Genomic DNA, 14,309 nt, shown 5'->3' with positions numbered 1-14,309 from the left:
CTAGCTAATAAGTATAGAGCCCGGTTCCAGCTACTTAAGCTAATAAGCGTAGGGATAATAGGGCTAGTAAGGCTAGTATAATTAATAGGAAAGGGTAAGGTAGAGCTAGTAGTATAGGCTTAATAGTATAAAAGCCGTTAATTAAGTAACGCTATACCGCGCTTAAGGGAGGGTATTATATAAGAGTTTTTAACTATTATAGGTTATAAGCTTAAGCTATAGCCTAAGCTATATAGTTATATATAAAAGGCTAGATCTTATACGTATATATATAGACTAGCTATATATAAGAGAGCTTTATATAGCTTATTAATATTATCTTATAAATAGTACCTATATATATACCTTTACTTACTCTATAATATATATTATAACTAAAATACTAACTAATACTAAGAATTAATTTAATAGTATTAATTACCCTTAGTAATAATACTATACTAAGGCTAAGGGGTAGGTAGATATAGTAGCGGCCCTTAATATACTAAGCTTAACTAAAGTATATAGCGCGAAAAGACGCTACTTAAATTTATATACCTTAATAAGGTAAGTTAATAAACCTAAAGTTGTTGGAATACCAACCTGCTGAGTAACCCGTGCAATCGGGATACCATCACGGTTCATGCACGACTCCCACGTGACACCCTACCCCGCGATCAGGGCACGCAGCCCCGGCTGCATGCCCCCATTACCGGGTGCACATTCCGTTTCTTGTGAATAGCTTCTCTTCCCTAGTTAGTTACAATTGAAGTCATCACCGGTTACCCTACCTGTCGTGACTGTGACTCAGCCTACAGCTTGTGCGCATGCGTATCTGTAGGCACATAGGTGCCTACCATCACTGATCAGTGGTTCCAGGTCCCGAAGGAGCCACAGAGCAGCAAGGTAGACGAAGAGTCACCGATCTGATCCGCCTGCAATTCACCGTGCCGTTCGGAGAAAGTGATACTTTCCTCTACGGGTAGAAGAGACAAACTCCGTGATTCGTTCCGCCGAGCAACTCACCGACCGTTCGAAGACGACAAGTTTGTGCTAAGAGCAGGAGACACTCCTTATTCCGATCCGCCTTCAACTCACTGTGCCGTTCGGAAGAAAGAAGCAGAACCTACGGCTAACCTATTGCTATTCCTAACTGCCGTTCCGCCGAGCAACTCACCGACCGTTCGAAGGAAAGGAAAAGACATAGCTTAGCTGCGTCAGCAACGCATTCCGACTCCTCGCGATTGTGCTTTAATCAGTACAATTGATTACTACCATTCACCTCCGACACTATGTCTGCAGGACCTAGCAGCAGTGCCCCGGGAGGCAGTAGTAATACCCCGTCCCTACTATCTATATTGCTCGCGATCCCCAAGCCAGGAGAGAGTGCAAGGATGGCTGGACAAATATACTGGCATACCGATCGACCTGTCAGACATTGACCTATCCCTCTGGCATACCCTGTGAACCCAGAGGAAGAGCCAACGCCACGCCACCTGATCACACAACTCGCCCGTGCGTGGACCGACTATGAGAGAGCCAATGTAGGAGAATCGACACTCTTATTATGTTCCAAGAGCACTTCGAAGGATGGAATAGTGCACTCTTCGGAAGGATTGAGCCAACGATTCGAGCTGCATTCGTCAACTATCTTCGTACGAAGGAAGTGATCACTGGCCCTTGAGAAGATGCCGACATGACTATCTTCTCGCTTCCTCGTCACCGAAGAATATTGGAAACCCAGGATACCCCGGTCGCCTCCATCGACGAAGGAGCACAACCCACGCCCGCAGCGATCCCTTGCCCTCTCACCACCTATTCAACCGCCTGTACAACCTGTCCAGCAGGCCACTCAATCCGTCACCCCAACCGCTTTTACAAACGCTCCGACGAGCTACACCTTCCCTCACCGCACAAGGATAGCTCCCAGGTAACACCAGCTCCCCTATTACCTACCCCAATTCAGTGGCGATTCCCAAGAGCCAAGTCAGATCCGCCACAATACACCCCATACCGCACATTGCCACCACGAGACGTGCCGAACACCCCGACCAATGCCCAGACTCTCGCCCTCTTCGTCAAGATTTGGAATAAGGAAGATGCCTACTCAGGTCAACCTTACGATCTCCTTGACGATAAGATCAGGAACTCCTAACCACCTGCCGTTCGGTTGAAGTCCCCGAGAGCCAGCTACACGCCTTTCTCCCCGCGCCCTTACAGGTCGAGCAAAGACCTACTATGACCTTTATCTTGACCCAGACTCACGTTCGCCGCCGCTTACCGACAACTTAAGCAACATTTCGATACCAACGTGAATCTGGAGCATTACCATACGGACTGGTCAACTATCACCTTCAACAGTGTCCGTAGCAAGCACAGTGACAAGGACCTCCACGCTGTGCTTGATATAATGCTTGACAAGCTCCAATTGTGTCAACGAGCGATTGGGCCGGAAATAGCTGGCGAAAGCAACCTCCGCAACGCAGTCATCCGCGCTTGCCGTGGAACGCCTGAGCTCAAGCAAGCCTTGTACAAAGCCCCGCCCATTGCGAACAACTCTTTGCCGACCTCCGCGCCTCTATTGAACTTGCGATCACGGACAACGGTAGCGCAATGGTATACCGACCGCAAGTATCAACAGAATAGACCCCCCTTCCGCAACAATAACAGCGCGAACCCCAAACGACAGCCGCAGAGAAAGAAGGTGTGCTTCATCTGCGGCAAAGCTGGCTGTTGGTCTACCAAGCATACCATAGAAGAACGGAAACAATCACGGATGTATTTCCTTAATGCCCACAATGCCTCCGACACGACCCCGGACTTCGCCATGTTCCTCGCCGAATTCGAAGGTCATGAACTTGACGAGACCCTGTCCCTGACTATGATACTGCCAATGAAATTGACGATGAAGACCCAGCGATTGGCTCGCTGTTCTTCACGCAATCATTCCTCGCAGATTACGCTGTTTTACACCGTCTGACTAAGGAAGATGCCTATAGCGCTCCTCAAAGGCCCCGGCACAACAATTCCTTGTCGATGACCGTTACACAACGCGTTATCAGGGCATCATGCTCGACACAGGTGCTTCCGACGTTTCAACCGCTGGCCTAGACCAATTCCATGCCTGGCAGCGCGAAGACCACTGCGCTACCCTCGATACCACCCGCGCAGGCCAGGCAGGCATCTCCTTTGGAGATGGACCCCGGATTGTGTCTGTCGGTGCGACCGCGATTCGCACGGCATTCGGGCCCGTTGATTTCCACGTTCTTCCCACTAAGACCCCGTTCCTCCTCTCCTAGCCGATATGGACCGGCTAGGCTTGTTTTCAACAATCAGACCAACGAAGTCGTCCGCGATGACATTCGCGTTCCCGCAGTACGTAAATGGGGCCACGCATGGTTCCATCTAGGTGAAGAAGAGACGAGAGTATTCCTGACCGAACGCGAATTGCGACGACTTCACCGACGATTCGGTCACCCGGCCACAGCTAGACTCCACCGACTGCTTAGATGTGCCGGGCATGATGATATTGATGAGCAGTCAATCCGTGAGATCACGAGGATGTGCCACCACTGTCAAATCAACGGCACCTCCCCAAAGCTTCAGGTTTACCCTTAGAGACGACCGCGAGTTCAATTTCGAGATAACCGCGGATGTAGTCCAAATAGGCGGAAAGCCTGTGCTACACGTGATCGACGAAGCCACAGCGTTCCAAGGCGCCAGGTTCCTCCCTCGATGACCGCCCGAGACACCTGGGAAACGCTACGGATGCTGTGGATAGACACCTACCAAGGCCCCCCGGACTTTATGCGCCACGATGCCGGCACTAACTTTGCAGCAGAGGAGTTCCAAAAAGAGGCATCGCTGATGGGTATCACTTGCAGGCAGGTGCCTATCGAAGCCCACAACTCGATTGGAAAGGTAGAAAGGCACACGGCCCCTCCGCCGCGCCTACGATATCCTCCAAGCAGAGTTGGGTGAGTCGAGAAGCCCAGATGCCCTCCTCCAAATGGCTGTAAAGGCAGTCAATGACACAGCCGGCCCGGATGGCCTTGTCCCTACCCTCCTCGTCTTCGGCGCATACCCACGAATCAACCACGATTCACCGCCCTCTCCCCCTATGATCAAGCGCGCAGAGGCTATTCGGAAAGCCATGGCAGCTCTGCACCGTGCTGCCGCTGCCCGTCAGGTTAGAGATGCCCTCAACACGAGGAATGGACCAAATGTAGAGCGCGCTGCAGAGCTTCCCCTGCAGAGCGAGGTCCTCGTGTGGAGAGAGGCTGACGGCTGGACCGGCCCGTGGATCGTTATCGGCAATAACGGCCACGAAATAACAATCAATCATGTCAATGGCCCCCGCAACTTCAGGATCACAGCGGTCAAGAAATACCACCGTGATCCTCAGGCCCCCTCATCACAACCCCACGACGACTCGCAGCCAAATCCCCGACGAGTCGACCCCAATGCACCCCTAACCCCGATCAAGATGATGCCCCTGCCCTGTGCTCCTACCTGAACAACGCCGACGAGGACGCCCCAAAGGCTCCAAGAACAAGCCCAAGACCGGCGTAGCCAACCTGTCAAAGAAGGAAGTTAATCACTATGATCACGCTGTTCAATTGCGCCGCGAAGGCCACATCACCACACCAGGTGCCCCCTTTGAACAGTCCGATACCCAAGAGATTAACAACCTAATCGCACAGGGTGTGTTTGAGTTCATTCGTTTCGACCCCGTGGCCCACAAAGGCCAAAGACTCTTTAAAGCACGCATGGTCCGCGAAGTTAAAGGACTCGGACCAACCACAAGGCCCTACGAGAAATCCCGTCTCGTCATTCAAGGCTATAACGATCGTGATAAAGGAATATCCTTACCCAGTCGCCGACCGTGCAACGGGCAGCACAGCGGCTACCTCTCAATTGCCCCTCCTCGCAGGTGAAGCCTCCGTCTTCCTGCGTGATATCACACAAGCATATATTCAGTCCAAAACCCCCCTGAATCGTACGATACTCGCACGCCTCCCAGCGGAATTAGTGCCCCGCTATCCCCCAGACACCATCATCCATGTCATCCTTCCCCTGTATGGCATAGCAGAGTCAGGTCTCCATTGGTTCGTGACATATTATAGGCATCATCGTGAGCGCCTCGGTATGACACATTCCACCTTTGACCCCTGCTTGTTGATCTCCAATGATCAAGCCGCCGGCTTCGGCATGGTCGCTATGCAGACGGATGACACCCTCCTCCTCGCCTCCCCTGAGTTCGCGGCCGCAGAAGAAAGAGAGATCCAGAAGGCTAAGCTCCGCTCGAAACCAAGGAGCCAGCTATCGGCCGCGACTCCCCTCGAGTTTAATGGTTGCACACTTCTAGCCGAAAAAGACGACCTTATCATCCAGCAGAAGGGCCAAGGCCAGAAGTTAGCCACCATCTTTCTCTCCTCCACGGATCGCGCGCAGCAATACGCCCAACAGCGCGCGCGGAGCATATATCGCATCAATCTGCCAGCCCGAGGCCACGTTCGACTACTCAGTCGCAGCACAAGTGCAGCAGCCGGAAGCCCCGGACTACAAGACCCTGAACAAGCGGATACAATGGCAGACCGACAACCTGCAACGAGGACTCCGCTATGTTCCCTTGGCCTTTTCGACTGCGAAGCTAATGGTATTCACGGACGGTTCGTTCGCGAACAACAAAGACCTAAGCTCACAACTGGGCTTTGTTATTGTGCTCGCCAACGAGGAACAGAGCCCTGCTGATTTCACGATCAGAGGCAATGTCCTGCACTGGTCATCTACGAAGAGCAAGCGAGTGACCCGGAGCGTGCTAGCCTCGGAGATCTACGGCATGGTCCAAGGTTTCGATATGGCCATTGTCATCGCGACCACCCTGCAGGCTATTGTCAAGCAGCTGGACCTACCCCCGACTCCCCTCATTGTCTGCACCGACTCATACTCGCTATACGAATGCCTCGTAAAGCTCGGGACCACGAAAGAGAAGCGACTCATGATTGATATCATGGCGCTAAGGCAGTCCTACGAGCAGCGCGAGATGGCAGAGATCCGTTGGATCAATGGGGATGACAACCCGGCTGATGCGATGACCAAAGCAGCACCCAACCGTGCTTTGGAACGGTTGATTGAGACGAACAGGCTGACGATTCGAGTGGAAGGATATGTACAACGACCCGTGACCGCAGACACCACCTAACGACAAACGACTCCATGATGACGAGCCTCCCTTCATTGAGACCGGAATGAAGGGCAGGCACGGCAGTCTTCGGATTCCATCACGAAAAGAAAAGACTGCCTGTGTTGGAATACTAACCTGCTGAGTAACCCGTGCAATCGGGATACCATCACGGTTCATGCACGACTCCCACGTGACACCCTACCCCGCGATCAGGGCACGCAGCCCCGGCTGCATGCCCCCATTACCAGGTGCACATTCCGTTTCTTGTGAATAGCTTCCTCTTCCCTAGTTAGTTACAATTGAAGTCATCACCGGTTACCCTACCTGTCGTGACTGTGACTCAGCCTACAGCTTGTGCGCATGCGTATCTGTAGGCACATAGGTGCCTACCATCAAAAGTAGTAATATAATACTTACTTAAGCGCTAAGTTACCTTATAGAAAAAGTAGTATATAATAAACTTATAGGTTTTATTTTAAGCGTATAGTTTAGTAAGGTATAAGTAGTAGTTAAATAGCTCTTTAAGGCTAAAAGCCGCGTTAGTAGCGCGTTATTAATAGTACTTTATATAGATAAGAGCTTTAATATAATAATCTAAGAAGTAATTAAGGAGGTAGTTAAAGAAGAACTTTACCTAGGTATTACTTTAGGCCTAGGGGGCCTAAAGTAAACCTAGGCTATAGTTATAGCTAAGACTAAGGGACTAACTTAATATAAAGCTATAGTAAAATAAGCCTTACTACGCTATAAATATAAGATTATTATAGTCCTTACTAAGGTACTACTTAAAATCTTAAGCTATAAATTAAAAGATATAGTAAAGGTAGTAAATATAGCCTTAAAAGCTATAAGCGCTATAATAATAAGGCACTTTTAAAGTAAAGATATTATAGTTATATTTAATACTTTAATAAGAGCTTATTAAAAGGACTAAGGCTAAGTTAAAGCTATATTTAAACTAAAGGCTATAATTACCTACTATATATATATAGTAGTTATTAAGAATATCCTTTTAAAGGTAGTAATAATAAATAAGAAGTAATTACTTTATAAGATTATAAAGGTAAATAAAGCTAAGGTCTTTTAAGCTTAAGCGCTATACTTATAATCTAAGATATTAATAGTAATAACTATACTTATTAAGGTTAATAGCTTAAAAAAAGTTAATAAGCTTTATAACTAAAGCTTAGTCCTTAAAGTATAAATCTTTTAATATAAACCTTATAATAAGTTAGTTTAACTATAAAGATACTATAATTACTATAAGTATAGCTATATTACTAAGCGGTATATATTAATATAACTTTATAGCTAATAAAAGAATATAGTATATAATAAAGGTAAGGATAATTATAAAGCTAAAAAAGGTAAAATCCCTTATAATTACGTTTTATATTAAAGGGACTACTTATTATAAACTTAAACTTACCTTATAGTAAATAAAGCTTAGGAAAAGGTAAAGGAAAACTACTTATAATAACCTTAGTAGTTTATAAATACCTAGACTTATACTAAGTAATAGGTATTACTTACTATTAAAATATAAAGCGTTCTTAATTTAATTATAGTTTAAAAGTAAGGACTAAGTAAACCGCGCTAAAATAAAAAGTTAAGCTTAAGATACTTACTAGCTAGTAAGGCTAAGAAGGCTAAACTAAGTATAAATAATATTTATTAGTATAGTAAATAAAGAAGTACTAAGAGATAAAGCACTTCTTTCTTTATATAAATAACCCTTTTTACCTTAACCTTACTTATATATAACTAAAAGTATTATTCTAAAATATATAAAAAAATATAAGCTAGCTTAATTAAGGCTTTACTACTAAGCTAGCTTTAACTTAATAGTATTATAAGAAGTAAAAGCTATATTAAAAAGTAAGGCCTTACCTTTTAAAGTAGCGCTTTATAGCTTAGTTTATAAAGAAAGAAGGTATATACTATATATATATAAAAGGCTTAAGCTAAGGACTTAGTTACTTTAGTTTAAACTAAACTAAAATAAAGTAATTTTTAAAGATAGTATTAAATTATAAACGATTTACTTATTATTAAGGGCTATAAAGGCTAGAATATTATAAGACCTAAGTATAATTAAACTAAAGTACTATATAATAATATTAAAGGACTTTAATATCTATTACTTACTTTAAGATAAATATAATAAAACCTTAGATAGTATAATATAACTTTTATAAAAGGTAATAAAACTATAACTTAAACTTACTACTTTAAATAGGAAGTATATAAGATTTTTTTATAGCTAAAGAGATAGTATTATTAACCTAGCTTAAGTAATACTAAAGACTAAGATATAATATACTAAGTTTAACTTAAACTTAACTAAGTTAGACTATATCTCTTAAACTATTATACTATAGGTTAATACCTAAGCTTAAGCGCTTAAACTAGCCCTAAAGTAAAAAGAAGTAAAAGCTAAGCTAGTTAAAGCTAAGACTATATCTTAGCTAGGACTATATTAGCTACTACTTTAAATATTAAAAGATATTAACTAAGACCTAAACTATATCTTTATTACTTTAGTATAGATCGCGATAGCTATAGTTTTATACTAAGGGCGAATATTACCTAAAGGTAATATATAGTTTACCTTAAAGGTAAGAAGAGTAATAAGGGAGGCTAAAAAGGTAAGGAGGAAGTATAAGTAAGAAAAGAGTAAAGTAAATTAAGAAGACTTATATAAAGTAATAGCGGCTTAAAAGTAAACTATTTATAAAGTAAGGAGGGCTTACTAAAGCGACTTCTTAAAGGAATTTAGCGCTAATAATACTAAGCTTTAAAATATAAAGAGGTAAGCTAGACTTTATAATATATAACTACTAAAACTAATTTATATCCTACTATTAATTAAGGAGGGTAAGGATTAACTAATAAAAACCTTTAAAAGAAAGGCCTAGATATTAATAGTTAAGTTCTTTTTATTAAAAGCTAATATAACTTAAGAGCTATCTTAGCTTATAGCTAAGGTAACCCTTATACTTAATTAATAAATCTAGCTAGCTAACGTTATAATAGTACTAAGTAAGATAGTAAGCTAGAAAGTAATAGGTCTAAATAGCGTTCTTTTAAGGTTTATTAAAAAGTATAAACTAGCCTTAGTTTAATAACTAAGTATAATCTTTAATACTTATACTTAACTCTTATATTTTCTAAAATAGTTTTATAGTATAAATATAATAGTAATTTAAAAGTAAGGTAAGAAGCTAAAAGCTTATTATATAGTAAAGGGATAAAAACTAATTTCCTTCTTACTTATAGTAAGGAAAGTATTTAAGTAGATACTAGCTTAAAAGATTATAAGAGTAGTAAAAGTAAATAATATCTTACTAAATAAATAAATAAAAAATAAAAAGGAGCGCTTTATAAAAGTAGCGATCTTATTAATAATAAAACTAATATATATAACCTATCTTAAAAAAACTTCTTACGAAATCGATATATACTTATAGTAAGTATATATCGCGACTAAAATACTAACTAATATTAAAAATTAATTTAGTAGTATTAATTACTATTAGTAATAATACTATACTAAGGCTAAGGGGTAGGTAAATATAATAGCGGCTATTAACGTATTAAGCTCGATTAAAGCGTATAGCGTAAAGAGACGCTACCTAAATTTATATACCTTAATAAGGTAAGTTAATAAACTTAAAATAGCGATATAATACTAGCTTAAGCGCTAAGTAACCTTATAGAAAAAGCGGTATATAATAAACTTATAGGCTTTATCCTAAGCGTATAGTTTAGTAAGGTATAGGTAGTAGTCGAACGGCTCTTTAAGGTAAAGAGCCGCGCTAGTAGCGCGTTATTAGCGGTACTCCGCGTAGACGAAAGCTTTAAGATAATAATCTAGGAAGTAATTAAGGAGGTAGTTAAAGAAGAACTCTACCTAAGTATCGCTTTAGGCCTAGGGGGCCCTAAGTAAACCTAGGCTATAGTTATAGCCGAGACTAAAAGACTAACTTAATATAAAGCTATAGTAAAATAGGTCTTACTATATTATAAATATAAGATTATTATAGTCCTTATTAAGGCGCCGCTTAAAATCCTAAGCTATAAACTAAAGGATATAGTAAAGGCGGTAAATATAGCCTTAAAAGCTATAAGCGCTATAGCGGCGAGGCGCCTTTAAAGTAAAGATATCGCGGTTATATTTAATACCGCGGCGAGAGCCTATTAAAGGGACTAAGGCTAAGTTAAGGCTATATTTAGACTAAAGGCTATAATTACCTACCGCGTATATATAGTAGTCGCTAAGAATATCCCTTTAAGGGTAGTAATAGTAAATAAAGAGCAATTAATTAATTAAGATTATACTAGTAACCTATCTAAAGGTATCTAGAACTTTAGTATTAAATAAGAGGGAAAAACTAAAGTACTTAAAGGAAAACCCTCCCCTTTTTTTATAGCTAGTCTACCCTTATACTAGGTCGTAGTTATAATATATAGGAATCTTACGCTAGCTATTATAGGTATTATTTTAGTTAGTCGGAATCACGTTAGCCCTATAATAAAGTAACCTTAAAAAGTAAATCCTTTATATACGCGGTGTATATAGCGTTAATCGGTAGTATAAGCGTTTTTAGTTAATAGTTAATTATATAATTATCCTTAACCTTATCCTATAATAATATCTTCCTAAGCTCTACCTTTTTTTTTTCTACTATAAGGCTTAGTAGGCTAATTTTTATTAATACTAGCCTTTAGCTAGGCCGGTAGTTAGGTTATTATACTAGCTTCGTACTATACTTATTAAGTTATTAGTATCGGCCTTAGGTTTTTATTTTCCTAGTTAAGGGGCCTAGACTAAGGTTAAAGGGAGGTCCTAATAAATTTATCGCTAGGTTTAAGTAAGCGAGGTCTAGGCCGGCTTACTTATAGCGGGGCTAGACTACTAGTATATTTATAAGCGCTTTTAGAAGCGCTAATTAGCTAATTAATAAGTAGGTTAGTATAGTTTATTAGTTTAACTAAAAATTAATTATACCCTTAGCTAGATTTAAACTAACTCTAGTATTATAGCTAATAGACTTCTTAAGTATATAACTACTATATTATAAGGGTAATAAAGAGTAATTACTTTATAAGATTATAAAAGTAAATAAAGTTAAGGTCTTTTAAGCTTAAGCGCTATACCCTTAATCTAAGATATTAATAGTAATAACTATACTTATTAAGGTCGGTAGCTAAAAGGAAGCTAATAAGCTTTATAACTTAAGCTTAGTCCTTAAAGTATAAATCTTTTAATATAAACCTTATAATAAGTTAGTTTAACTATAGAGGTATTATAATTACTATAAGTATAGCTATATTACTAAATAGTATATATTAATATAACTTTATAGCTAATATAAGAGTATAGTATATAATAAAGGTAAGGATAAATATAGAGCTAAGAAGGGTAAAATCCCCTATAACTATATCTTATATTAAGGGGACTACTTATTATAGACCTAGACTTACCTTATAGTAAATAAAGCCTAAGAAAAGGTAAGGGAAAACTACTTATAACGACCTTAATAGTTTATAAATACTTAGATATACGCTAAGTAATAGGTGCTCTTTACTATCGAAACCTAGGGCGTTCTTAAATCGACCGCGGTTTAAAAGTAAGGACTAAGTAAACCGCGCTAAGATATAAGGTCGAGCTTAAGATGCCTACCAGCTAGTAAGGCTAAGGAGGCTAAACTAACTACGAACGATATTTATAAGTATAGTAAATAAAAAAGCGCTAAGAGATAAAGCGCTTCCTTTCTTATATAAATAACCCCTTTTACCTTAACCCTACTTATATATAACTAAAAGTACTATTTTAGAATATATAAAAGAGATATAAGTTAGCTTAGTTAGCGCTTTACTATTAAGCTAGCTTTAACTTAATAGTATTATAAGAAGTAAAAGCTATACTAAGAGGCGGCCCCCCCCCCCTTAAAGCAGCGCCTTATAGCTTAGTCTATAAGGAGGGGAGGTATACGCTCTATATATATAAAAGGCTTAGGCTAAGGACTTAGTTACCTTAGTTTAAACTAAACTAAAGTAAGGTAATTTTTAAGGATAGTACTAAACTATATATAATTTACTTACTACTAAGAGCCGCGAGGGTTAGAGCGTTATATAACCTAAGCGTAATTAAACTAAAGTACCTTATAGTAATAGTAAGGGACTTTAATATCTATTACCTACTTTAAGATAGATATAATAGAACCTTAGATAGCGCGATATAACTTATATAAGAGGTAATAAGATTATAACTTAAACTCGCTACCTTAAAAAGGGAGTATATAAGATTTTTCTATAGCTAAAGGGATAGTACTATTAACCTAGCTTAGGTAACGCTAAAGACTAAGATATAGTATACTAAGCTTAATTTAGACCTAACTAAGTTAAACTATATCCCTTAAACTATTATATTATAGGTCGATACCTAAGCTTAGGTACTTAAACTAGCCTTAAGGTAAAAAGAAGTAAAGGTAAAGCTAGTTAAAGCTAAGACTATATCTTAGCTAGGACTATATTAGCTAATACTTTAAACGCCCTAGGATATTAACTAAGACCTAGACTATATCTTTACTACTTTAGTATAGATTAAGATAGCTATAGTTCTAAGCTAAGGGCGAGTATTACTTAAGGGTAATATATAGTTTACTTTAAAGGTAAAAAGAGTAATAAAAGAGGCTAAGAAGGTAAAAAGGAAGTATAAGCGGGAAAGGAGTAAGGTAAACTAAGTAGACTTATATAAAGCGTTTATAGCTTAAAAGCAAACTATATATAAAGCGAGGAAGGCCTACTAGTATAAGTTCTTAGAGTAATTTAGCGCTAATAATACTAAGCTCTAGAATATAGAAAGGTAAGCTAGACTTTATAATAAGCTATTACTAAAACTAACCTATATCTTATTACTAGTTAAAAAGGGTAAGGACTAACTAATAAAAACCTTTAAAGGGAAGGCCTAAATATTAGCCGCTAAGTTCTTTTTACTAAAGGTAGGTATAACTTAAGGGCTACCTTAGCTTATAGCTAAGGCGACCCTTATAATTAACTAATAGATATAGCTAGCTAACGTTATAATAGCGCTAGGTAAGATAGTAAGTTAGAAAGTAGTAGGCTTAAATAGTATCCCTTTAAGGTTTATTAAGAAGTATAAACTAGCCTTAGTTTAGTAACTAGCTATAATCTTTAATACCTATACCTAACTTTTATATTTCCTAGAATAGTTTTATAGCGCGAATATAATAGTAATTTAAAAGCTAGGTAAGAAGCTAGAAGCTTACTATATAGTAAGGGGATAGAAACTAATTTCCTTCTTACTTATAGTAAGGAAAGTACTTAAATAAATACTAGCTTAGAGGATTATAGGAGTAGTAAAGGCAAACGATATCTTATTAAATAGATAAATAAGAAATAAGAAAGAGCGCTCTATAAAAGTAGCGATCTTATTAGTAATAAAACTAATATACGCGACCTAAGCTTAAAAAGGTATTATATTATTCTTATAGCTAGATATTAAGGGCGTATTTAATATAGTTAACTATAATAAGCTTATAAGGGAACTAAGGCTTTAAGGATACCTTAGATAGCTTATAAGCTTAATATAGCGCTTTATAAGTAATAGAAGATTAACCCCTTACTTTAATAAAAGGACCTTAAAGCTAACTTAAGTATTAATAAGAGTCCCTTAAAGCTCCCTTTTATCTTTAATCTTATTTTTATACTATATAACCCCCTTATATAAAAGGCTTAGTATAATATATAGTATTTATACTATTAGCTTTACTAACGATATAAATATATTTAATATTAGACCTAATAAGGTAATAATAGTAGTTTACTTAAAAGAGGCTTAAAAGGTATATATAGAGTAAGTAGCTAAGTTCGCGGTTACTTTTAAACTATCGAAGAGCGAGTTAATATACTTTATATAAAGGAGATAAGCGATAATAACGTTAGTCTACCTTAAGACTAATATAGTAATACTAGTCTAAGAGGCCCGCTTACTAAGGGTTTAAGTATACTAAAAACTATACTAAAAGGTATACTTAAAATAGCTCTAAGTAAAGATAAAGCGCTAGACTATAGCCCTAACTAAGCTTACGTTATCTATATAAGGCTATACCTTACT

At 38.9% G+C, this 14,309-nt stretch overlaps 1 protein-coding gene across 1 annotated transcript; it reads left to right on the top strand.

Annotated features, from left to right (window-relative positions):
• Positions 1–4,099: 4,099 nt before the first annotated feature.
• HRG_04894 (polyprotein) lies at positions 4,100–6,184 on the top strand (the record flags this gene model as incomplete). The annotated part of the gene is made up of 6 exons (XM_044863365.1): positions 4,100–4,432; positions 4,683–4,808; positions 4,960–4,978; positions 5,069–5,077; positions 5,177–5,393; positions 5,449–6,184. The coding sequence occupies 6 exons, from the start codon at positions 4,100–4,102 to the stop codon at positions 6,182–6,184; spliced, it is 1,440 nt and encodes a 479-aa protein (XP_044721979.1).
• Positions 6,185–14,309: the final 8,125 nt, after the last annotated feature.

This window comes from Hirsutella rhossiliensis, assembly GCF_020360975.1.
Source record: "Hirsutella rhossiliensis strain HR02 chromosome Unknown scaffold00004, whole genome shotgun sequence".
NCBI lineage: Eukaryota > Fungi > Ascomycota > Sordariomycetes > Hypocreales > Ophiocordycipitaceae > Hirsutella > Hirsutella rhossiliensis.
This window is presented reverse-complemented; position numbering and strand designations above follow the sequence as displayed.